Source organism: Oryza brachyantha, chromosome 2 (assembly GCF_000231095.2).
Source record: "Oryza brachyantha chromosome 2, ObraRS2, whole genome shotgun sequence".
NCBI classification, from domain to species: Eukaryota; Viridiplantae; Streptophyta; class Magnoliopsida; order Poales; family Poaceae; genus Oryza; species Oryza brachyantha.
The window spans coordinates 24,021,885-24,046,511 of record NC_023164.2 but is presented as its reverse complement, the minus strand read 5'-3'; the positions used below and the strand labels follow the sequence as shown (position 1 = coordinate 24,046,511).

The window sequence follows — 24,627 nt, the reverse complement described above, 5'->3', positions numbered from 1 at the left end:
CCTCGCCTTCCCTTCCTTGGCCTCGTCCTCGTGCTCGTGCTCGCCCTGACCCTTCCTCGCCTCCCCTCCGCGCGCGCACGACCCAACCGCCGGAGCGGGAGCGGGCGCGGGGGCACCGCGGACGTCGCCATTCGCCCGCCATGACGGAGTCGCGCCGCCCGCCGACCGGCTGCGCGATGTTCGGCATCTACAGCGGCATGTTTCGGCGCCGCCGGTCAAACTCCATGTCCTCCCTCACCCGCATCAACGGGGCCCCACCGCCCGCCGCCGAGCACGAGCACGAGCATGAGCAGGAGCAGGAACATGAGGACGGGGCTAAGGCGATATCCGTGCCGGCGAACTCGGCGCACCGGAAGGGCGGCGTCCACGAAGACTCGTCCCTCGTGCACCGCCCGGTCATGTCGTTGCCAGGGACGAACAACGGCGTGCAACGCGTCCATACACCGGCGAATGACAGGGCCATGAACACGACAAAGGCGGCCAACGGCGGGGCCAAGAATGCGGTGGTCGCGGCCGCGGCCGCGGAGTACACCGGCATGGCAGCGGAGTTGGACAAGATGATCCACGACCACCAGAGGGTCAAGGGCACCACGCAGCTGGTGCGCGCCACCTCCGGCAACATGATGCTCCACCGCAACCTCGGCAACCTCAATTCCGGCGTCCCCGGCGCGTCGGCTCGGAACTCGGTGGAGCACAACAACCCCAAGCCCGCGAACGAGCGGAAGCCGCAGAACGGGTACGCGTTCTCGGGCTTGGGGAACATCGTCAAGGAGACGAAAGCGCCACCGGCGTCGGAGCTGTGCCGCGCGCTGTCTCACCGGACGGACCCTGAGAAGCTCAAGGAGATGGGCAACGAGGAGTACCGGGAGGGGCATTACGCGGAGGCGGTGGCGCTCTACGACCAGGCCATCATGGTGGACCCGACGCGGCCGGCGTACTGGAGCAACAAGGCTGCCGCTCTCGCCGCGCTCGGGCGACTCATCGAGGCCGCCGGCGACTGCAGGGAGGCTGTCCGGATCGACCCTTCGTATGGCCGCGCGCACCATCGGCTTGGCGGGCTGTATCTCAGGTACGTGCCGCGAATTCGCGCTGAATTATTCATCAGTTCATCACCCAATGCCATTAGTGCAATGAAATTAACGATCATGTATACTATTTTCCAAGGAACTCTGAAGTTGAGTGCATTGCTCAATTGAAATTAGGCCAGTCTAATGTCATGACACTATAATTTGGCAATCTGACTTGAACAGAACCCACATATAGTTAGAGTTTAGCATGATCTAAATTAAATCTATCGGACAAATGCTTTGATCAAATATCTAGCTTTTGACAAAACGACAACCGATTGTTCAACTTTACCCACTCATGTTAGAGAATCACTATTTGGCCGAAAATAAGTGCCCCAAATTTAGATGTTGGTGAATTAGATAATGAAACGGCTGCTTTGCATCGGCATTGCCTTCTATTTTCTATGATGGCATATTCATGGTTGAGTAGGGCTAGTGTTATTCCTTTTGAGAGATCTCTAGCTTTTCCCTTAAGAAATGGAATTACACTTTGTTTAGTGATTAGACCATACTATAATTTGATACATGTGCCTCTTGGAACATTCATTGGTTTAGCAGGTCAAGCAAGACTTTCTACCGTAAATTACTCTAGCCATTTGTGATCACATTGATGATTGGTAATTCCAATTACTAATCACTTCCTCAACAAGCATTCTCACGCATCTTTTTCAAGAGAATGATTGCGCTAGCTAGCTTAGATTTTTGCAATCTGTCAGAGAACAAGTCCACGCATTTTTCTACAGCCTACCCTGTACTGAGATTGTTTTTGTTTATACAATGCCACGATGAGTTTAGTATTGCAAAACTAAGCAGCCATTGATGCTGCTCAGATTAGGAGAACCTGACAAGGCCATTCACCACTTCAAGCAATCGGCGAACGACTCGACGGGCGCTGACGTGTCCCGCGCGCAGTCGGTCAAGAGCCGCATCGCCAAGTGCGGCGACGCGCGCAAGCTGAGGAACTGGATCACCGTGCTGCAGGAATCTCAGGCCGCCGTCGCCGACGGCGCGGACTGCGCCCCACAGGTGAGCGTCCATCGTCACGGCTCGTGAAAAGACACTATGCGACACGGTCGATCGGCATTCATCAATGCAGCGATCTGACGAAACGTTATCTGTCACGATGAATCCTTGGAAGGTCATGGCGTTGCAAGCCGAGGCCCTGATGAAGCTGCAGCGGCACGACGAGGCCGACGCGGTGCTGGGCGGCGCGCCGCGGTTCGGCGTCGACGAGTCGACCAAGTTTTTCGGCACCGTCGCCCATGCCTACGTCCTCATGATCCGTGCCCAGGTCGACATGGCTGCAGGGAGGTTCGTTCGCAGCTTCACGACGTCTTGTCTCCGGCGAAATGGAGATCTGCCGCGAAATGGCTGTATCTGATGCGGCCGTCGTTCTTGTTCAGGTTCGAGGACGCGGTGGCGACGTCGCAGACGGCGTGCCAGCTGGACCCGAGCAGCCGGGAGATCGCGAACGTGCACCGGAGGGCCAAGGTGGTGGCGTCGGCGCGGCTGCGCGGGAACGACCTCTTCAAGGCGTCGAGGTTCGCGGAGGCGTGCGCCGCCTACGGCGAAGGCCTCGACCGGGAGACCGGCAACGCCGTGCTGCTCTGCAACCGCGCGGCGTGCCACGCGAGGCTCGCGCGGTTCGAGAAGGCCGTCGAGGACTGCAACGGCGCGCTCGCCATGCGACCAGCGTACAGCAAGGCGAGGCTGAGGAGGGCCGACTGCAACGTCAAGGTTCGCTGCCTCCGCCGTCGTGCCAGAATTTTTTATCGCAAGAACTTGGCATGATCGCGTGATCTCATTTTCTTCAATCTTTTTTTTTTGCTCTGTTTTTGTGATCAGCTGGAGAGGTGGGAAGCGTCGTTGCGAGATTACCAGGTGCTGATCCAAGAACTCCCGGACAACGAGGACGTGAAGAAGGCGTTGTCTGAGGTCGAAGCCAAGGTCAAGAGCCAGAGGAATGGGGGCGTTGCAACCAGATCCTAACAGTGACGCCATGTAACCACAGCTAGCCTTACCGATTCATGTTTACATTCTCCTACTTGGGTTTCACCACCGTTCAAAAGGGAAAAAAAAATAATATCCATTATTTGCCAAAATCTGTTCTAAAATATGATTAATCAGTTATCAGTCGTAACAAAAACAAGGTCCTTTAAATCAAACAAAAATCAGGTAACTGGACAGTGCAAACACATTATCACCTCTTGAGTTCCATAATATAAAGGTTTTTTTTATCATACTTAAGAAATTATCAGGAGATGTCATATTTTATAGTGTAAAAATATAGTATCTCTAGGCACCGGATACTTGGAGGTAATAAAATTTTATATTAAAAATTTAGTACCAAGCCATTTTCTCAAGTACTACAAATTTCCCTAATGTAGAAGAGAAGAAGGAGAAACATATAAATCTTCATAAAATGTTATTAAGAGTTTATGAGAGTTTTTATTAGACAATGGAGTGTGAAGGATATATATTTTTGAAAGATGTGCAAGAGATATTACGTAGATGGGGCATTTAACTTTTTGCTACTTTTAGAAATGTCAGCTAACATATTTGCCACCCGCTGTCTATGACACGTGGGGCCTCATGTGTCTATGACATGTGGACCCAGTGACAAATATGTTAGTGTCATTTCTAAGAGTGGCAAAAAGTTAATTATTCCTATGTAGATTGTTTGTACGCTAAAATGGAACTAATACAGAACTGCATACCTGCATCGAAGTCCTGACAGTACTGTCGCTCTAAAAAAATTGATTATGTTTATCTACTTTAATTTAACTGGTTAGGTGTTACTAGGAGTTAGGACAACAGTTGATGACCACGCGCAGATAAAGAAATAAAAAGGTAGTTTGAAAATTAGGAAAGTTTCTCTCGCCTGTGCATCTTCTTTAGAACAAAGCATTGGCATGCTGATCTCCATACAAGTCTATTCTTCTTTGTAGGGTTTTTTTAATTTGTCGGATACCCGAAATCAACCGCAAGATCTGAAGAGGACAAAACTTTGGACAAAACAATGAAGCATGCACAATTGCGCAGTTTGTTAGAATATCAAATCAGTATGCATTTTTTGTGCACTATACACCAAATTACAAGAGATTTGAGTAATGAAACTGTAGATAATACGTTAATACTTGCTCCACCGAGAAGTTTAGCTGTATACCTAGTTAATTTAATTTACTGTGGGTTGGCAGTGACAGTACCCATGATCATTTCTGAAGATTTGAGTTTACCTCATACAAAAAATACACTGGCCTGTACTCTATACTCCAAAACTGATGTTCATTCAAACAGAAAATGAGTGAGTATCCTTTCGAACAAAACTCCCTTTTGCTCTTTACTGAAACTATAGCTGGAAACCGCGTGCTTGTTACAATATTGTGCAGGACATGCATGGGGTGACTGTTGTGCCGTGTGACTTCAGTAATACAATATTGATGGTCCATATATTGCACTGAACTTCAGTAATCAGTACTGCGTACCGTAGTCCATGGTTTTCATTTGTCAGTTTGACACAGAGGTCTGCATGTCTGAATATATGGGTGCTTGTAGTGTCTTCATCCTGAACCTGTCATGTGGCATTGAGATTGGTTTGCTTTTTTCGGCTTGACAAGAATCTGTTATAGCTTACCTGCTATAGGTAATGTCCAACAGGCAGGTCAATGCTAATTGTCGGTGATGAGAAATGTGAGTTCCAGATGTACTCTTCCCGTGAGCAGAGCTGGTTCATAAAAGCTAGAGAGACTCTTGCGCTACTGGAGAATTGTAACTCTATCATAAGTTCGATTTTTTTTCCTCTGGGCTATCTTTTTGGTGTAATTTCTAAAAGTTCAGCGATGCTTACATCTGTTGGGTACCTATTCAACCTTCCGTTGGTTTCTCAGACAGCACGAGTAGCAAATCTGTCACTAAGTTTGGCCTTAATATAATTTTAAGTTATTTTTGACGAAAACAATATAATTATAAAGTTAGATTTAATTTGTAACAGGTGAGCTGGTTCAATTATGCTCTGAAACATAGAAAAACAACTCTTTTTAGCACTCGTGAAAAGTTGCAGGTTGTATAGGTGCCAGAGGCTAATACTAAGTAAGTAGTAATCCATTTGTTTCACGATACAAGACTTTCTAGCCTTCCCTAGATTCATATGAATGCTAATGAATCTAGACATATATATAAATTATATACATTCATCAATTGATAAATTTAGACAAGTGTAAAAAATCTTAAAATATGAAATGAAAGTAGTATAAAGGAACAATGAGAGTAGGTACAATAGCAAGCTATAACGCAACTATAAGCATATTTTAAAGAGATAAGAGGGCAGAGAGAAGAGAAGTGGACTACTAATTTGTAACCAGCTGCACACGGGCTCTAAGACAAAATATGTGTATGACATATGAGACCATATATTGATATTTTATAGATAACTATCGTATAAATTGACTATTAGATTGACTATAAATAAATTATATCTAGGAGTTGGCTATGCTATTGAACTTGCTCCGAACAAAATGGACTGAAAAAATATGAGTTGACAATTGACACGAAGACCAGCATTTAATCCACTTACCACTTCCCCTGTAGGCCTGTCAGATAAAAATAGTGACAACGATTACCTCGGCGCATAACAAGGACAATTCTCGTAACAACGTGGCTGTCACGTTCAGAAATTTATATCAAATTTCTAAACAATAGTATATGTATTAAATCTTAGTTCAGTAATCAGTCCGAGTACACACTATGACAAATTAATATACGGTTTCATGACTTAAAAATAAATAAAAACAATTATCTATCGAAATGCAGCAGAAAAGAAACAAACTAAAACTCAACTAAGCTTGAGCTTCAGCTGGCAATGACGGCACCACATCACAAGCATTCTTGACGGCGGACTAAAACTCACTTCAACCTTGGGAATAACCTTCTTCTGAAACTTTGGCACTTGCTCTTTCTCTGGTGGAAAAAAATTAAGCAAGCCTGAGTACAAACCACCATACTCAACAAGTAACATCCAAGAGAGGGAGAATAATGAATGCAATAGGGTAGCAAGGATAGGCTAAGGTTAAGTTGCACAAAAGCGACAGTAATTTAGCAAAACAATAAATAAAATAGACTGAAATAAAAGTAAAGTAAACAGTTAAAATAATCATCCACTGTCCAGTGTTACACCACACTGCAACAGGGTCAACCCTCTACCCAACGTTAAACCACGTTGCGACAGACCCAAACCACTGCCAACGTTACACTACATTACGCAGGGTCAAACCAGTTCCAAGGTTAATTAAATTATTAAAGGTTCACTAATCCTAGTGAATCTGTATCTTTGCCTAATAACCGCGGGCACGGCTATCGAATAGTTTTACTCTGCAGAGGTGTACAACTTTACCCACAAGACATGGCTCCCAAACATGTTACTATGCCCCAACGTATCACCACGATATCTTAGTACGAAAACCATGATAAGACCTTTCACCTAACCCTCCCTAGACAATTGCACCACACTTCAGGTTTCACCCCCTCCTTTACATCAAGCCAGGCAGCCCCTCTTGTGTCTAGGTGAATCCGGAAGCAGCATAGGACCATCGTTACATCATGATTTTCATCCATACTCCATCACGCTCACCCTTGCCTGGGTACGTCGAATAGGGACAAGCTAGACTACAAATCTCACCGTTGCCCACTCTGGTTTGTGGCTAGTACGTGTAAGACTTCCAGGGTTCCTGAGAACCGGTCCTTAATTACCATGGACACGACTTTCAAAACCTTACACCCATCGCCCACCATAAACAATATTTTAGTTATATTAATCCCCATCAGGAAATTAATCATGATTATAACAATTAAAGATATATCAAAGTCTAACAAATAATGAAATAAGAATTGGTGAGCTAGTTGGACTAAGCATGACTAAGCATTGCCTAAAAGGATTTGATAGATACTCATATCAACAAGTTGTAATTTCTTTTCCGGAAGCTTATCTCGAGAGAACTCCAAGGTTAAACGTGCTTGGCCTGGAGCAATCTTGGGATGGGTGATGAGTGAGGACAAAGTGCGCAGAAAAGACATATGTTGATTGTGTGAGAGAAGTCTTGATCTCCTAAAGCACGGACCCGACCTAGGGGGTTCCTACGGTTAGGGTGTGACAATGGCCTTCTCTAACGAATTGTCAGTGTTTCATTTAAAAAGTGTGGCCAAATACAACAATAAAATCATGCCTTTTTATCACAGCTAATATGAGCTGAGCAGAGGCAAACCAACCACCCCAGCAAATGATTATCAGTTTGCAAAAGAAAACGAGATATTCTGAAAAGTTCATCATAGAGATTCCAATCTATCATACAAGGCTAAAGCACTAGATGGTTGTATCTGAACTCCACTTGGAAATTAAAGGGAGCTATACAGCTCATCATCATATATATTGCTCGTTACATTTCACAAGCAAAATACTATTCACCGAATCACCGTGTACTAAATGGTTATTACAGCACTATTTACAGAGCAGAAATATCCTTCTGCAGAATGACCATTTGTGCTGGCCTTGGCAAAAAACATTCTGCTTCGTGCTCATCGAACCCTTTACATGAGCTTTATATAAAGAAGAATATATAAGGCGGGAAAAGGGAAAAGAAAAGCCAAGCGTGTGGCAAAAAAAAAAAAAAAAGGACAAAACACAGATACATTGCTCACAGAATGATCCTCGTGATCATCTCTTCCAGCTCCGGCAGCGCAAGACCGCATCGTCGCCGCCGACGATCCACGTCTCCTTGGCGATGTCGACGGATACCTTGAAGAAGTCAGGGGCGTAGCTCATGAGCACCAGCCTCTCCTTGTTTTCCTCCTCGTCCTCGTCCTCGTCCTCCTCCTTCTTGGCGGTCTTAGTCATCGCTTCCTCCTCTGCATCTCCTTCCAGCCTCCTTGGCAACCCCTTCGCCGGCGCCGACCGGCACCGCATCAGCATCAGAGCGTTCACCGGCGGCGCCACGTCATCCTCCTTGTCCTGCTCCTCCTCGGCTTCCTGCCTCTGCGGCTCTTGTTCCCGTTTCTTGCTGGATACCTTCTTGCCTTCCTCGAGCACCATGAACCACTTGGCCAATGCAGCCCCGTGCTCTGTTTCCTTCCCCGCGAGCTCCTCCTCGTCGTCGTCGTCGTCATCCTCCCCGGAGGTGTACTCCACGGCGCCGGGAAAGCTACCGAAGCAGCCGGCGACGTTGAGGCGGAAGGCGCCATGCACGGCGTTCAAGAACGGCAGCGCGTCCTTCTTGATGCCGAGCGCCTGGAGCCACGTGGCCTTCTTGGCCTTCCCTCCCCCGGCACCGGCACCGGCACCGGCACTCTTGGGCTTGGCTGCCGGCCGCCGTGCCTTGATCTGCCCAGCGCACGTCACCTTCGGCGACGACGGCTCGTCGTCCACGGGGACGTCCGCGCCGCGACGGCTCGGGTTCCTGGCGCTGGCCGCCTTGAAGAGCGCGGTCGACGTCGGCGGCGGCCCGGCCCTGCTGGTGCTGTGCCGGCGCTTGACCGGCTCCGACGCCGACGGCCGCGATGGGCTGCAGATCGCCTTGGGCGGCATCAGCGCCAGGTGCGCCCGCGACGGGAAGCAGACGAGCAGGTCGGTGGCGGCGCCATTGCTCCCCCTCCCTCCCTTCATCCTCTCCTCGACTGATCGCTCGATCTGTCTCGGCGTTGGTCTTAAAAAGCACGGCTCCTTCCAGCTCGCTCTCACACTTGCCGCCGCCGCCTAATAATAAATATTAAAACAAAAACTCGTAGCGATCGATCCACCATGGGAAAATGCTCAAGCCAACATCAACACGAACAGCAGCTGCATGCCTGCATGGCAATGGCATCGTGCCCTACGTCGCAGCAACGTGGCGCTGACGTGTCGCGCTGAACGGCGTCGATGGAGGGGGTTCGGTTTGGGCATCTGCTTTGCGATTCGTGCTCGGCGTACTTTGGTATGTATGGGGATCTGTGCTGCGAGAGAGCTGATTGAGGTAGTTAATCACGGGCACGGCTGTGCTTTATCGTGGTCCTTGACCATTGTTTATGGGTGTAATCCACAGGGTTTTATTTTATTAATCCATCATCCGCCACCTTTCTCTCGATCCAATCAGGAGGGCCACGAGGACAGGGAGAGTATATGCGTGCGTCGTGTAGGTTGCACGGCACCAAATTTATTCGTGTCGCCTGCTGTCCACTGCAGGATAGGAGCTCAGCTTCTGTACACCGAGCACGAATCTTCTGATCATGAAGAGCCCAGCATAGCATGCTAGTAGTATGTACAGCTATGCTCCCAACGTACGAGGATAAATTCATTATTAATGCTAGGCCGGGTAGTGATTTCACCCAGATTTGTCAACGAAACCTATAATTTGCGTCCGTGCTTCCTCCTCTGCATCCGCTGGTGATGATCTGGTGAGATACTCCGTGCATAATCTGCATCGATATACTGAATTGATGCTCTGTTACTAGCACTAGTGCACTATGGCCTTACCACTCCATTGAGCGATATTTTGTCATTCTAAATTCTAAATCATATCTCGAGGTACTAAATTTTTAAAGTATATATTTTGGATGCCTAGAGCTACGAGATATAGGTACGACGAACTTATTCTGCTTTGAAATACTTGCTGATTTTAGTGCGGCCGACAGTTCGTCAGTTCCCCTCTAAAGCTGCGGCGAATGGCAATGTTGAAGGATATGCAGACTGCAGTATGCGGAACATGATATTTGTACTGCTAGAACTCATCATGTGCTCCATTGAATTTTGTACAGCTCCACGACTTGATGAGAGGTCCAGTCCAGTGCCTCGTGACAGCCACGGTCGCTACGAGCGAGAAGGTGGCTTTGTGGCGCCAAACCTAATTATTGGCAAGCGGCGACGTAGAATTTATTTAGAAGAGAGAGTATCATTGCAGCATCACAAGAACTGCCCATGAAACTTCAGAGCGAACTATATGGTAGCATTTCGTAGATTAGTGCCTTTTTTTTCTATCCAAGGGGCACCGGTAGTATAGGTTAGTTAATTGTTTCTGCCGAGACAATAAAATTCACCTAATGATGGTCTCTTGTACCATTAGCACTTTCGATCAATACTAATGAGGTCGCCGTGATTGTTTATCGGTGTGCCAATGATAAGCTGGAGAGGTTGGTGTGTGCATGAGTGAAGCCGGTGATGTGTAAAGATTGTAAAGGGGGAGTTGGTTCAATTTAAGAACAATTTGGTGCAATCATGAAAGGGGAGATGCACTTGAGAGGATGCAAGGTATGGAGGACGGCAAATGGGTGGCAAGCCCATGCTCCACCAGCCGGCACATCGATTTATTGCCAAGTTGCTTTTGCTCGGCACGCTAAGAGCAACGCAATGCCATTTATCGGCAGAATCTCATCAGTTCTGGGGAGTTTCTGAATCCGTCTTGGCAGGGGAGATCTCTTCAGAATTTACGAGATTTGGTTTCAAATTTGACTAGTCCCAGGTTTCTTTTGAACTCTTGCAGTAGAAATTCGGATCGCTAAAAGACCGTCGCAAGTTTTGCAGGTGTAATTGCACTGTAATTATATTGTGGTTATATTGTAAATTTTAATTTATAGATATTTATGCCGTATTGAGATGTATACGGGGAGGAATGGAAAAAATCTACTACTACGTACTAGATTGCATCTAGACTTTTGTGAGAGAATAAAAAATTTCGTGCATCACACGTTTTTAATACTTATTTAGTACAAATCTATTATAAACATAAAGTAATAGGAAAAAAACCTCCACGTTATCTCCCACGGGCTAGAAATTCAGAGATTAATCGAAGAAAAAAAAAGAAAAAGAAAGAAAATTTGAATCGGACAACTATAAGATAAAAGAAAAAACCAGTTTTTTAATCGGACTGTAAGATTACCATAACTCCCAAAAAAAGAGATTTTGAAGGAGAAGATAAGGGGCTGACGCGGGTGCGGAGAGCTTGTGAAGACTGACGGGCTCCGGCAAACAATACACGTAAGACATGCGATGCATCACCTATGAACAGCCGAGCGCAGAAGCTTGGAATTTATTATCTATCCATCTATTAAGAAAAAAATGAAAAAAAAGAGAACAAGTCAATATATAAATACAATTTAGAAGTATCTAAAATTTAAGTTATAAATTAAATTTTATGTAGAAATTCCAGTTAAAAAGAATCAAATTAGAAATACAATTTCGGAACTAAAAATAAAGAAAAACAAAAAAGAGTCCATGTGTAAATACAATTTAGAAAAAAAATCAAATCTTGATTAAAAACAATTTAGAAAATTCAAATTTCAATTAATTTTTTTTAAAATAACTGATACTGTGGGAAGAGTCCATCTATAAATACAATTTGGAAAGATCTAAATTTCAGTAAAAATTGGAAAAAATTAAAAAAAGTCAATATATAAATACAATTTAGAAGTATCTAAAATTTGAATTATAAATTAAATATTATGTAAAAAAAGTTGATGTACCAGTACAATTTATAATACAGGTAAATGGAGTTTCATGTAAAAATATGATTTAGAAAAATTTAAATTCGAATTAACAGTTAAAATGTAACTATTATCAACATAAGATGTATTATATAGCTATAATTTATAACGAAGTTGGTCACACAATGTGGGCAGGCCACTGTACTAGTTAGTTATATAGAGTTCTTCATTAATTTTTTTGACGATTTTAGATAGTGCAATAAAAGTTTGTCTTGTAGATGGGCTGGGGTCCACTCGAGTGACCAAAACAGGTTCGATATGAGGTTTGAACTAAAATTCTGGCTCAAATACGAGAGATGGGCCGGTAAATTGGGCTATTCCATACGGCCATACGGGACGCTTTACCAGCCCATTACTAGCCTATGCCATGATGCCATGGGCTGATGGTCCGGCCTACTGATGATACTCCGAGGCCTAAAAGTGTGTACCTGCATTTACCTTATGGAAAATAAATCTACTTCAAGTCCCTCAAATCTAGGCCGAGTCTGATTCTTACACTCCATCACAATTAACAAAATAAGGTACAAAGATATATCAACTTTCAATACTGGATCAACTATCTCCCTCAAGGTTTTATAAGGTTGTTTGGTCATGTATGATGTATATACACGTGGCAATTGATTAAATATTCATCCAACGTGGCATTTAGCGACAACAAAAAATAGATAAATGAAAACCCAATGGGACCCACATGTCCATGTAACTATTACACTTGTATAATTTTAAAATATGGGCCCATTTGTCATGCTCTCTCCTCCTTTTTCTCTCAGTCCATTCTCCATTATCCAATTCGATCCATCAAGGGCCGACGACGCATGGTGGATCCCTAGGACAGAGGGGAGATGCAACCTGGCGATGACGACAACGACTCCATAAGGCCAGTCTCAATGCGTAGTTGCATGACATAGTTACCAAGACTGTAAACTAGATAACAAGTCAAATGAGTTTTATGGAGATAAAACTTCCTCATTTAATAATCCTGCCAAGTTAGCAATTTTGCTGATTTGACATCCTATTTAATGTATATGACACCTTCATGAAACATGCATTGAGACTGAAAGCAGTGACGATGAATGAAGCAGAGGTGTAAGGAGTAACAATGACACGAAGGAATTAGGCTGTCGTCGCTATCACTACCTTGGGTTGGGGAGCAGTTAAAAGGGAATAAGAGGTGTGGGGGTGGGAGAAGCTAGTCGAACGAGCATCGGCGTCGCCTCGCTTGCTGTCATTGTGCTCATCCTCTTGGCAAGTCACCCTTAATCTAGGCACAACTAGGAGACTGGGTGCTGGTTGCGTTGTTGGGATGGACTAGGCTGGGCTGCCATTGGAGAGGAGGTGGTGCAATCTTATTGGTGTTGTTCCAGAGCTTCTGAGAAGGAACAAAACCCCTAGCAGCGACATCGTGGCCACCCGACTGGAAGGCGTGCCCATACGGATGACCAACATGAGGGAGCATGTCTTCTTTCAATCTTTTTTATCTGCTTATAAAATTTGAATTTTTTCAATCTTAAATTTGGCGTTGATTTTGGAAAAATATTTCACCGTGTATAGGAGGGAGTAAACTGTTTCCATACGTGGATAGGCACGACGACAGGCAATCAAGGCAACCCGGCGGCGGTGGGCCATCGCCGGCGGCGACTATCTGCTGCATCTAACGGCTGCAAAGTGATCACCGATCAGCCCCATTCATGATAACGCGGATTACCATTTTCTAAACCAAAACATGGCACCACCACATACTCATCTAAAAAAACATGACACCATCTACGGTCTACCGATGCCGCTCGCCACAGATCGCACGGCTCCCGATTATTCGACTGGTAGCCCCTCCACATCGCGGAGCCCGTGGTAGGTACACGCGGGGAGATCAGCACACGCATGCAGCTTTATTATATTACACCACGGCCCCGCCACTGCGCCACACGGTGGTCGCGTCACTCAGGCGTCGTCGCCGGAGGAGGAGCATTTGTCGCGGATGGCCTCGAGCTTGTAGGGCGCGGCGTCGGTGGCCAGCCACTGCTCGACGGTGAACAGCTGCTGCCCGCACCCCTTGTGCGGCCCCGTGACGGTGACCTCGACGTAGTTGCAGTACCAGCCGTGGTGCGGGCCGGTGCCGTCGGACGCCACCCGCATCCAGCACGGCGTCGCGCCCATGCACGGCCCGCGCCCGCTGAAGATGTCGAGGTTGCCGCGCTCGAAGTAGGAGTGGCCCTCACCCATCAGGCCGCCCCACGACGGCAGGTCGGTGATCCCCACCCCGTTGCCGTCCGCGCCGGCCAGCTCCAGCGTGATGTTCGAGTCCGTGCCGGCCTTCCAGATCGACCCCGTCCGGATGTACACCGTGTACACGCACTCCGCCTTGTCTGAAGACACGACGCCGCCGCCGGCGTCGGCTCCTCTCACCAGCTGCGACACCGCAAAGAGGAACTAATTAAACGGTCGATGTCGAAGTGGTACCAGAGATTGCAACAGGCAGGCCTACGTTCCATGAGGACGGACGGACGCACCTTGATGCGAGTCGGGAGGTCGCGGCCATGCGTTAGCACGGTGGCGGAGGACGCGACGGCGAGGAGGAAGAGGAGGGAGGCGGCGATCTTAGCCATGGATCCGAATCGTATCCGATCTTGGGAGCTAGTGGCGCTGGGTTTGGGTGTGTGTGAGCTGCGGAGATCGGGGGAGTGGAGAGTATATTAATGGGACTATGGATCAGTTGGTGAGTCGTGGCAGTGGGGCCTCGCTGTCGTTGCTAGCGTTTGTTAGTTGGCTTGATGCCGATCTGATGTGGAAAATTTCTTAGGCCGTATTCGTCTCGATCGGATGTAAACGTGCATTATTCAAACGAGACAATCATGTTAGATAAGACCCATGGGCCACTGCAATGCCACATTGACACCTGCTTCGCTCGACGACGCTCGTACATCCGGCGGCTACTGCTCGTCTTTCACACTTTCATTCATCCTTTCTACCATAGGTTTCTACCTTACTATGCTGGAGTACACTTTTTTTTTTCTTTCAGCAAATCAAAGAAATAGGTTGATAACGTTACTGTCACGAACCGGTCCAACCGGAAGACACTGCCAAAGTATAAATTAGTAATGTACGAGTTAACGAGTGCTAGTAATGGTCGACTTACGTGCATCTGATGAAGGTCTGGTACGGCCTTGTGCCCTTGTCTATATTTCACGTTGGCCATGTTACGCCACATGCTGACATGCACTTGCCTGTTGTCTGCTGAGTTATTGCTCTATATTTTTCCTTCTGTTTATTTTTATAAGCTAAAATTTAAAATTTTAAACTTTATGGGTTGATTTTTAGGTTTTTTAACCGAATTTTATTTTTTAATCTTAGCTTTTAGATCGCTAAGAATTAATATATAGAAATTTTATTCGTAAATTATTTTTCGTTGTAAAAAGACAAACAATCATCCGTATATATAAAATTTTATTTATAAATTATTTTTTTCTTGCAAATATAACGTAATAACCCCTTCGTACGTGAGGAAGTTCGGTCACGTGTGTTGGCATGACGGTGGTACTTTCCATGTCGAGGGACAACGGGAACGACATTGGGGTCTCTACTAGATTGGCTTCGATGGCTATGGTGGTAAAAAACTAGGTGAACAATTAATTTACTCTCCAACATTATTTTCCACTTTAGTTTGATGCCTGCTGGCGGTAGTGATGTGTGCTAAATTTGGTCGGTCACTAATTTTGGATATTATGTTTCCTAGTTTGAGAAGACAAGGACCACATCCAGCTTGCAAGCTGTTATGTACTCCGTAGATGTTTAGCCATATGTGTTATCTTTATCTTTAAACTAGTGTTGTAAGTAATTTTCTTATTTGAAAAAACAGAATGGATTTCATTTCTAAAACTAAAGTTAGAACTGACGGTGAAATTCATTAGAATAAAATGCACGAGCCAACGACGACCGCAAACCTCAATATTACCCCATCTTTTAGCTTTGGTTAGGCTTATAACTTAAAATTTGAATTGTAACATTAAATTCATTGTTGATTTTAAGATTTTTTTACCAAAATTTATTTTTCAATTTTGACTTTTATTGCTATGAGCATGTTTTATTCATAAATTATTTTCTGTTTGCAAATATGTCGTTTGACCTCTTCTTTTACAATTACAACCCTAAAGATGACACCTACATGCATGCCCCCACTCACACAATTCAACAGTCCCCTGGTGCAGAGCAACACAGCATCAGGCACTCATGACCCAACATTAGGATCGCCACTCCCAATCTTGTTTGAGGAACAATTGCAAGAGTAAATCAAATGGACAACTCTAACTTTGGCCTTGACGGAATTTCACTGAGAAACATTTTCCATGAGACAGCTTATCAAACGAATCCATCATACACGCATGGAGGACAATTGAAAATACAGCAAACACAATCTGGAACCGAATATTACTCGCAGTAGGCGCAGGACATATGTTCTCACAGCGTACATAATAAAGAACAGCCAGTATTCCTGAAATTCTGGTGACACTAGTTAGTAATCAGTCAAATTGTTGCCGCAGGGCCATCTCAGTTTCACTCTTCCATGAAGCGTGCGATGATTGCCCCCTCATCCTTTTAATCTTCTCCTTATCTTTGACAGTAGACCCCTTCTTCTTTTCTGGCTCTTTTATTTGCTGTGGTCTATCGTTGCAAACAGGGCATACCATACCTCGTGCATGTGAATAGGTCTTTGGTATACCACATTGGAGGCACATTCTACAAATTTAAAAGAAACACAGTTGTAAGAGCCAAACAATAATTAACAAAGAATATAATGAAGAGAGCCAAACAAGAATTAACTAAGATTTTCAAGTTGTTCTGTTGTAGTATTGGTAAAAATGAACAGCAACCTTAGAAGATCAGCAGCATCTTCTGGACCAGGATTTGCAGCACCTATTGTCCTTTTTCCTTCAGCAGAACCTGGTGGGTTGGCACCATTTGTGCCACTGCTAACTCGTTCACGAATAGCAACCAATTGAGGTTTTGCCACCACAACAGCACCTGGAGAAGGGTTTAAGTCAGATAACCATAAAATGAATTGTTCTCTCAAAAAAGAAGTCAACTTGAACTGGAAACAGTGCAGGTGTTATCACACGAAACACTATACTTAACAGATGCAACCACATATAGTGATCAGATCCGATTTACGATGTATCTTGTGCCCAAGCACACCCACAATCTCCACAATATACTAATTATGCCAATCCAATTCAAAGGAGATGTAGGAACAGCCAAACAGGGTCAATTCTATGAATGGTCATCAGTTGATGGACAACTTTTAGATATGCTGCAGTTTGACATACATTCAAGCCAAAATGTGTAATGTACTTAGGTCAATTTAAATCTCTTGAGTAGTTTTTCAAAAATTAAGAGTCACTGAACACATGATTTAAATGAATTTATCACCTTGTTTTGTTATGTGAATGTAAGATCCAAATATCCAATTTCTCACTGTTTTAGGTGTCACACGGGTGCAAGATATAACACTGACATCAGCCTCATCCTATTACTCATGCCGACTGGAGCAACCATGTTGAAGAAAGCCTGGCTAAAAGTGTTCTCTTCCTTTGCTAAAAATTGATGTTGGAACACATGCCAATGGTGTTAAGCATGTAAAACAATCTAATCCAAAAGAGTGTAATCTCTAATATCTGTATTGGCATTCGACACGAAAGGCTAGCCACACCAACCACTAAGCAGCATGAACATCCCCAGACCCTCAAAACCACTACATGTTACACTTTATTGGATCATAATCTAAACCAGCGCACTGCAATTCGTTCTAGAACCGAAGAAATCGACTCGCACTTAATACCCAACACTGTAATCAAAATAATAATATATATATATATATATGACCACAACAAAAAGATGACATCATTCAAGCCACAAAGTGTCATCATCTACTATTCTGATTTCTAAGAATGCAGATTTGAACCTACAATGTTAATAGATCCTTGCTAAAAACACAATTTATTAACCAATTTCTGGCAATCCTAGTTGAGAAATCTCACCAGGAGGCGGCTGCTTGCTGTCACCTCCTCTCCCGCCCTTGCCGCGGCGGTCGAGCACGCCGAGCGCCTCCACGGCCTCCTCGGGCTCGGCGACTCTGTTGTTCAGAAACTCCGGTGGGCCCGATATCTCGGCGAAGGCATCCAGTGCGGAGGGCAGCGACGAGTCGTCCCCGTCGCCGCCAGCATCCCCGCGGCTAGGGTTTGGGCGGGGGCGGGGCTTCGCAGCTGGCTTCGGAGCAGCGGGAGCCTCCTCGCCGTCCGATCCGGCGTCCTCAGCGGAGGATTCGCCGTAGTCGCTCAGCTCGGCGGCGCCGGCGGCGGCGGGGTCGTCTTCCTCGGCGGAGGAGTAGCCTTGCAGAAGCGACAAACTCATCTTCGCGTCCGTCTCGAGCCGCAACCCGCAAGCCGTTCATGGGTTGGGTTTTGCTGGTGGCCTTTGTCCGATCGCCAACTCTCGCTACAATTTGGGCCAATAACTACATTTCATACAGGCCGAATCTTACTACAATTTGGGCCCAAAGATAGATATTACTAACAAATATGGCCTAAATTATTTGTAACAAGAATGGTCTGCTTATCCAGGCCGAAATACTTTTTTCTCTAGAAGGACTAATCCATCACACTCAAGCTAAGTAGGCCTTATCCAACAGTTAGTCAGTTACTACGCTCTAACCATTTCTTTTCTCAAAAAGACATACTACAATGATAAGGCATTCCAAGTCCAACAATCCAACCACATTGTTCACCTTACTGCTTGATTACTTGTAAAAACCGCACGTGACACATTCCATGCATGTGCGTGTGGTTGCATGCCAACCTGACAATCTTGACGACGACAATTACACTAGTTAAGTCGTACTATTATACTTCCATAAGCGAGCAACTAATCAGTCCTCCAGTACACGCTTTTTTTTTTTCTCTATAGTGATTCGGTTGGCCAGTGGACCTGCATAAAACTTTCACGACCGGGTCACCAATGGTTGGACAGTCTGAGAGATATTTCACAGGCGGCGCCAGGTCGGACACAGTTGACTCGCCGCCGAGGACAAGAGTTGATGTCAAGTACAGTCAGCTACACGGTGATTGTTCTTGGCCACTGCCATGATCTTTTATTCTTTAGTGGCGTCGTTATCATTCTGTCATTATCATTATATGATCATATCGTAGTCATTGGCCCATTACACTGCAATTTTTCACTACTGATCTCAACATTTTTTTTATGTGTGTAGTATAGTATATAAGTACAGTATCTTATGATATATTCTGTTTTATGGTGTCACATTCATCGTTGATGCTCCAGGACCAGAAATTAAAAGGACATGCAAGGAATAATGTAGTGAAGTGAAGATGCAACAACCGTCACTCTGAAAGACTGAAAGTGCGACTCTCAACTGAAGCGACGGTTTAACAACTCCGGAAGAGCCCATGTTCGATCGATCGTTGTTTAATTAAGCAAATTTTCAATAGTTCAGTTTGAGCTAGTTGGTCGTGAGTGCCAATCACAGCTGAAGTAACCGTTTTTTAGGGGAAAAAGAAACATAAGAAGATGAGAGTTTTTCTTTTCATAGTCATTTCACAGCGTGTAGCGGTCAGCTGGATACTCCAGATCGACGCAATCCTAATTGGTTGCTGCTCGATTGGACATTTTGGCAGTTTAATTAATTATATATAAAGAATATAGAATTGAGTTTGACAACAAGTAGTTCGTGCCTGTCTTACCGCAAGTTTACGAAGAAATTAAACAGAAATGTCACTGATATATAATTAAGCTAGCTAGTACTAGTAGGTATCATATCTGGACCCGCAGCTGTATACTCGATGACTGCTACTGTATATATTATATAATATTAAAGTCAACCTTACAGTTATTTACTTTGTATATTAGCTCAGTTATTTAGAATGTATCAAAATTTGGTGTAAAATTTTGGTACCTTCTAGTGTTAGAAACAAAAGCACAAACGAGACACGAATTTAACGTGAAAAACCCTTGTGGGAAAAACCACGAGCGCCAACCGACAAATTGCACTACGAGGATATGATTACAATGCAGGGGAAACAATGAGAACTCGCTTCTTCCCATACAGACTACAATAGTATATATAAGGGGAAAAACTAAGAGTCCTAATAGAATAAGGTGAAAGAATTCTATTAGGAAACTAAGCTGACTCCTAGTAGGAAACAATTGGGAGAAACCTACTAGGAAACTAATCCGAATATAATTTTAGTTAAAATTCGGATCACATATTTAACAATCTCCACCTTGAGACGAATTTCATCTTGTAGCATAAAAATCATCAATCACCAACAAACACCTCATAGGTCAAATTTATTACGCGCCAAATAGTCTCTTGGACTATACTGTAACACCAACCAAGCTTGAGCAAAGCTCAAACTTAGTGGCAGGAACTGACTTTGTCATCATATCAGCTGGGTTATCATGAGTACTTATCTTGCATACCTTAACATCACCATCAGCAATAACACCTCGAATAAAGTGATATCTGATATCAATGTGCTTAGTTCTCTCATGAAACATCTGATCCTTTGTAAGCCAAATTACACTTTGACTGTCACAAAATATATTTATGCAAGATGTAACTCCACAAAGCTCAGTATACAAGCCTCTGAGCCAAATAGCTTCTTTGCAAGCTTCAGAAATAGCCATGTACTCTGCTTCGGTAGTAGATAAGGCAACAGTTGCTTGCAAACTTGCCTTCCAACTAACAGCACAACCTCCAATAGTGAAAACACAACCTGTAAGCGATCTTCTCCTATCCAAATCTCCAGCAAAATCTGAATCCACATAACCAACAAGTCCATCTCTAGACATCCCAAACTGCAAACAAGCATTAGAAGTACCTCGCAGATATCTAAAAATCCATTAAACTGCTTTACAATGCTCTTTGCCAGGATTAGCCATGTATCTACTGACAACACTCAATGCATGTGATAAGTCAGGACGCGAACATACCATGGCATACATAAGTGAACCAACTGCACTTGAATATGGAACTCCAGACATGTACTCAATATCAACTTCTGATTGTGGACAGAAATCTAAAGATAATCTGAAATGTGCAGCTAAAGGAGTGCTCACTGGTTTGCATCATGCATATTGAAGCGACGAAGAACCTTTTCAATAGAACCTTTCTGGCTAAGATACAACTTGCTATACCGTCTTTCTCTGGTAATTTCCATACCGAGAATTTTCTTTGCTGCATCTAAATCCTTCATCTCAAACTCACTACTCAGTTGTGCCTTCAACTTTGCTATCTCTGATTTGTCTTTTGCAGCAATCAACATATCATCAACATAAAGAAACAAATATATAGCTGAACCATTAACCTCTTTGAGATAAACACAGCTATCAAATTGTGATCTTTTAAAATTCTGAGAAAGCATGAAAGAGTCAAATCTCTTGTACCATTGCCGAGGTGATTGTTTCAACCCGTAAAGGGACTTATCCAACCTACAGACAAGGTTTTCTTTACCAGGAACAACAAAACCTTCCGGTTGCTCCATATAGATGTCTTCTTCTAACTCCCCATGTCAAAATGCCATTTTCACATCTAATTGCTCTAGTTCATAATCATGCATTGCAACAATACCAAGTAAAGTGCGAATTGAACTATGCTTCACAACTGGGGAAAACACATCATTGAAATCAATACCTGGGATCTGGCTATATCCTTTAGCAACTAACCTTGCTTTATATCTTGCCTCATCAGTTGGAGATATACCTTCCTTTCTTTTGAAAATCCATTTGCAATGGATAGGTTTTTTCTCCTTTGGCAATTCCACTAATTTCCAAGTATGATTCTTTTCAAGTGACTCCATCTCATCATGCATGGCAGCTATCCATCTATTGCTATCGGCAGAAATAATAGCCTCAGAATATGAAGAAGGTTCTGCATTACCTTCGATTTCTTGCGCCACACTCATAGCATAAGCAACTATGTTCGCTTCTTCGATCAATCTTTGAGGGGCTTTAATATTTCTCCTAGCTCTGCCTTGTGCAATAGAGTATTTTGGTGACTGCTCAACAGCAGAAAAGTCTGAATCTTCGATAACCGGTGCATCTTGGTTACTAGCAATATTCTCTTTTTCTGGTACATGTCCTGAACTGATCAAGCGCTCCACCTGCATGCTTGCTTTCTGCTGCCTCTCAACAGGAACATTAGTACAAGACTTATCATTCAACATAACTGATTCATTGAAGATGACATTTATACTAATCATAACTTTTTGGGTTTCAGGACACCATAACTTGTAGGCTTTCACACCAGAAGTATAACTAAGAAAAATGCACTTAATAGCTCTAGGCTCCAATTTACCATTATCAACGTGAGCATAAACAGTACAGCCAAATACTTTCAGGTCTGAATAATTAGCTGGGGAACCAGACCACATCTCAATTGGTGTCTTCTTATTGATGGCATAACTGGGTGAGCGATTAATAAGATAACAAGCAGTGGAAGCAGCTTCCGCCCAAAACCGTCTAGGTAAACCTGCATTTGACAGCATACAACGGGCCTTTGAAATAATTGTCCTGTTCATACGCTCAAGTACGCCGTTCTGTTGAGGTGTATGAGAAACGTTGTAGTGGCGCACAATGCCTTCTGACCTACAATATGATTTAAATTGCCTAGAACAGAACTCCATCCCATTATCAGTACGAAGGACTTTCACCTTACTTTCAATCTGTCTTTCAACCATAGTCTTCCACTCCTTAAATACTGAAAAGGCTTCAAATTTGTGCTTTTGAAAATAGGGCCAAACTTTTCTTGAATAATCATCAACGATAGTCATCATATAACGAGCACCTCCAAATGACCTCTTACGAGCAGGACCCCATAAGTCAGAATGCACATAATCAAGAATACCTTCTGTAGTATGTGTAGATGTGGTAAACTTCACTCTCTTGTGTTTGCCAAAAATGCAATGCTCACAAAATTTCAACTTTCGGATGTTTTGCCCATCTAGTAATCCTCTCTTGCTCAATTCTGCCAAACCAATTTCACTCGTATGCCCGAGACGCATATGCCAAAGATCAGAATTCGATAATGAATCGGTAACTGCAGCAACATTACATACTATCGTAGTACCTCATAGATGGTACAAATCGGCAGTTTTAATGTCAGCTTTCATCACAACAAGAGAGCCTTTTGTTACCTTCAAAATTCCGTCTCCACCGGAATATCTGTACCCTTTGCTATCAAGAGTAGATAAAGAGATGAGATTTCTCTTCAAACTGGGAATATGCCGCACATCTGATAATGTTCTAATGCAACCATCAAACATCTTGATCTGTATAGTACCAACGCCCGCAACTTTGCAGGGCGTATTATCACCCATCAAAACATTACCACCTTGTATAGGTTCATAGGTGGTAAACCAATCCCTATTAGGGCACATATGATAGGTGCATCTAGTATCAAGAAGCCACTCGTCACTGGTTTGTACACAACCAGTATAAGCAACTAGTAATTCTGCATCTGGTTTATCATCAGTAGCAACTGCGACTTTACCTTGTTGTTCTTGCTTACCTTTCGGTTTATAATTTCCCTTGTGCTTTTCTTTGTTCTGTAGCTTCCAACAATCGGAAATATCATGTCCACCTCTCTTGCAGTATTTGCACGACTTATACCTGCCTCTGGACTTTGACCTTCCGCGGTAGCCATTAGAACTTTTGTCTCTTGATTTGTTGTCCGTGTTCTTCTCTTGTTGCCTGCCCCGAACAACCAAGCTTTCTGATTGTGAGTTAGAACCTTCAGAAGATACAATCTTCTTCATCTTTTCTTTGGCATGCAAAGCATCATAAACTTCTTGCAAAGTTAGAGTATCATGACTATACAAGATAGTATCTCTGAAATTTGCATATGAGCTAGGCAATGAGCACAACAGAATAAGGCATAAATCCTCTTCATCATACTTTATCTCCATGGATTCAAGGTCAGCAACAATTTCCTTGAAAGTGGAGAGATGATCCATCACAGACTCATCATCTTGTAGCTTGTGCAGAAATAACTTTTGCTTCAAGTGCATCTTGCTGGTCGGATCCTTTGTCATGCATATCTGTTCCAGCTTCAACCACAGCGCGGCAGCTGTCTTCTCCTTAAGCACTTCCTGCAAAATATTATTGGATAGATGAAGATGAATATATGCCATAGCCTTACGGTCTTTCTTCTTCTTATCGTCGGACCAATCATTTGTCCTTTTGTTGTTGAATCCATCAAGCGCATCGTCCAGATCTTGCTGTGCAAGAATTGCACGCATCTTCACTTGCCACAATGAGAATCTTGTGTCTCGGTCCAAAAGAGGTAGATCATACTTTAAACTCGCCATTGGAAATAAATTATGAATCTGTTGGTATTAACATGTTGAACCCAAGCAGATACGCGAAACTCCAGTGCTCAGAACGATGCACAATAGATGATCTGACAACTTTTGGGTACACAAGATCGGGTAAATGTAGCAATTAAATCTGGAAAGAAAAACGATGTTGTTACTGTAGCTGTACTGTAGCTGCTACAGTAGCGTGGATTGGACGGCCCGATCTGATAGCTTGTCCATGGAACGATCAATTTTCCTCTCGCGTGCGTGTGTCTGCTCCTTTCTTTTTCTTCTGTGCGAACGCGACGTCGAGTCGGAGTCGCCGCCGACTCCGACCTGATCTCGACGGAACGGCGATTCCGCAGATCGCTGGAAAAGTCCGGTCAGCTGCAGCAGCGTAGCGTAGATTAATCTTTACGGCTCTGATACCACTTGTTAGAAACAAAAGCACAAACGAGATACGAATTTAACGTGGAAAACCCTTGCGGGAAAAACCACGGGCGCCAACCGGCAAATCGCACTATGAGGATATGATTACAATGTAGGGGAAACAATAAGAACTCACCTCTTCCCATGCATACTACAAAAGTATATATAAGGGGAAAAACTAAGTGTCCTAATATGATAAGGCGAAAGAATCCTATTAGGAAACTAAGTTGACTCCTAGTAGGAAACAACTGGGAGAAACCTACTACGAA

The 24,627-nt window shown here is 44.1% G+C and overlaps 4 protein-coding genes across 6 annotated transcripts; 1 reads left to right on the top strand and 3 right to left on the bottom strand.

The window, feature by feature from the left end:
• The first annotated feature begins 63 nt into the window (after nucleotides 1-63).
• LOC102707932 (inactive TPR repeat-containing thioredoxin TTL3) lies at nucleotides 64-4,866 on the top strand. Of its 3 annotated transcripts, XR_001549553.2 has the most exons (7): nucleotides 64-1,069; nucleotides 1,898-2,093; nucleotides 2,206-2,378; nucleotides 2,471-2,804; nucleotides 2,913-3,068; nucleotides 3,860-3,917; nucleotides 4,016-4,866. XR_001549553.2 is itself a non-coding variant. In XM_006647850.3 (6 exons), exons 1-5 carry the CDS (start codon nucleotides 141-143, stop codon nucleotides 3,054-3,056), a joined length of 1,776 nt encoding a protein of 591 aa, XP_006647913.2. In that variant the 5' UTR covers nucleotides 64-140; the 3' UTR covers nucleotides 3,057-3,068; nucleotides 4,016-4,866. The 3 variants fall into 3 exon arrangements, 2 of the variants coding, with proteins under 2 accessions (XP_006647913.2, XP_015689035.1); XM_006647850.3 differs by lacking the exon at nucleotides 3,860-3,917; XM_015833549.2 differs by lacking the exons at nucleotides 3,860-3,917; nucleotides 4,016-4,866 and having other exon boundaries at nucleotides 2,913-3,368.
• Nucleotides 4,867-7,451: 2,585 nt separating this feature from the next.
• LOC102707649 (nucleolin-like) lies at nucleotides 7,452-22,756 on the bottom strand. The gene is made up of 2 exons (XM_040520752.1): nucleotides 22,751-22,756; nucleotides 7,452-8,772 (listed from the first exon to the last, which is right to left on the bottom strand). Exon 2 carries the CDS (start codon nucleotides 8,716-8,718, stop codon nucleotides 7,774-7,776), a length of 945 nt encoding a protein of 314 aa, XP_040376686.1. The 5' UTR covers nucleotides 8,719-8,772; nucleotides 22,751-22,756; the 3' UTR covers nucleotides 7,452-7,773.
• On the bottom strand, nucleotides 13,211-14,275 carry LOC102707093 (PLAT domain-containing protein 3). Its single transcript, XM_006647848.3, has 2 exons — nucleotides 14,075-14,275; nucleotides 13,211-13,973 (listed from the first exon to the last, which is right to left on the bottom strand). The coding sequence occupies exons 1-2, from the start codon at nucleotides 14,168-14,170 to the stop codon at nucleotides 13,506-13,508; spliced, it is 564 nt and encodes a 187-aa protein (XP_006647911.1). The 5' UTR covers nucleotides 14,171-14,275; the 3' UTR covers nucleotides 13,211-13,505.
• On the bottom strand, nucleotides 15,887-18,004 carry LOC102707374. Its single transcript, XM_006647849.3, has 3 exons — nucleotides 17,597-18,004; nucleotides 16,433-16,583; nucleotides 15,887-16,298 (listed from the first exon to the last, which is right to left on the bottom strand). Exons 1-3 carry the CDS (start codon nucleotides 17,967-17,969, stop codon nucleotides 16,082-16,084), a joined length of 741 nt encoding a protein of 246 aa, XP_006647912.1. The 5' UTR covers nucleotides 17,970-18,004; the 3' UTR covers nucleotides 15,887-16,081.
• Nucleotides 22,757-24,627: the final 1,871 nt, after the last annotated feature.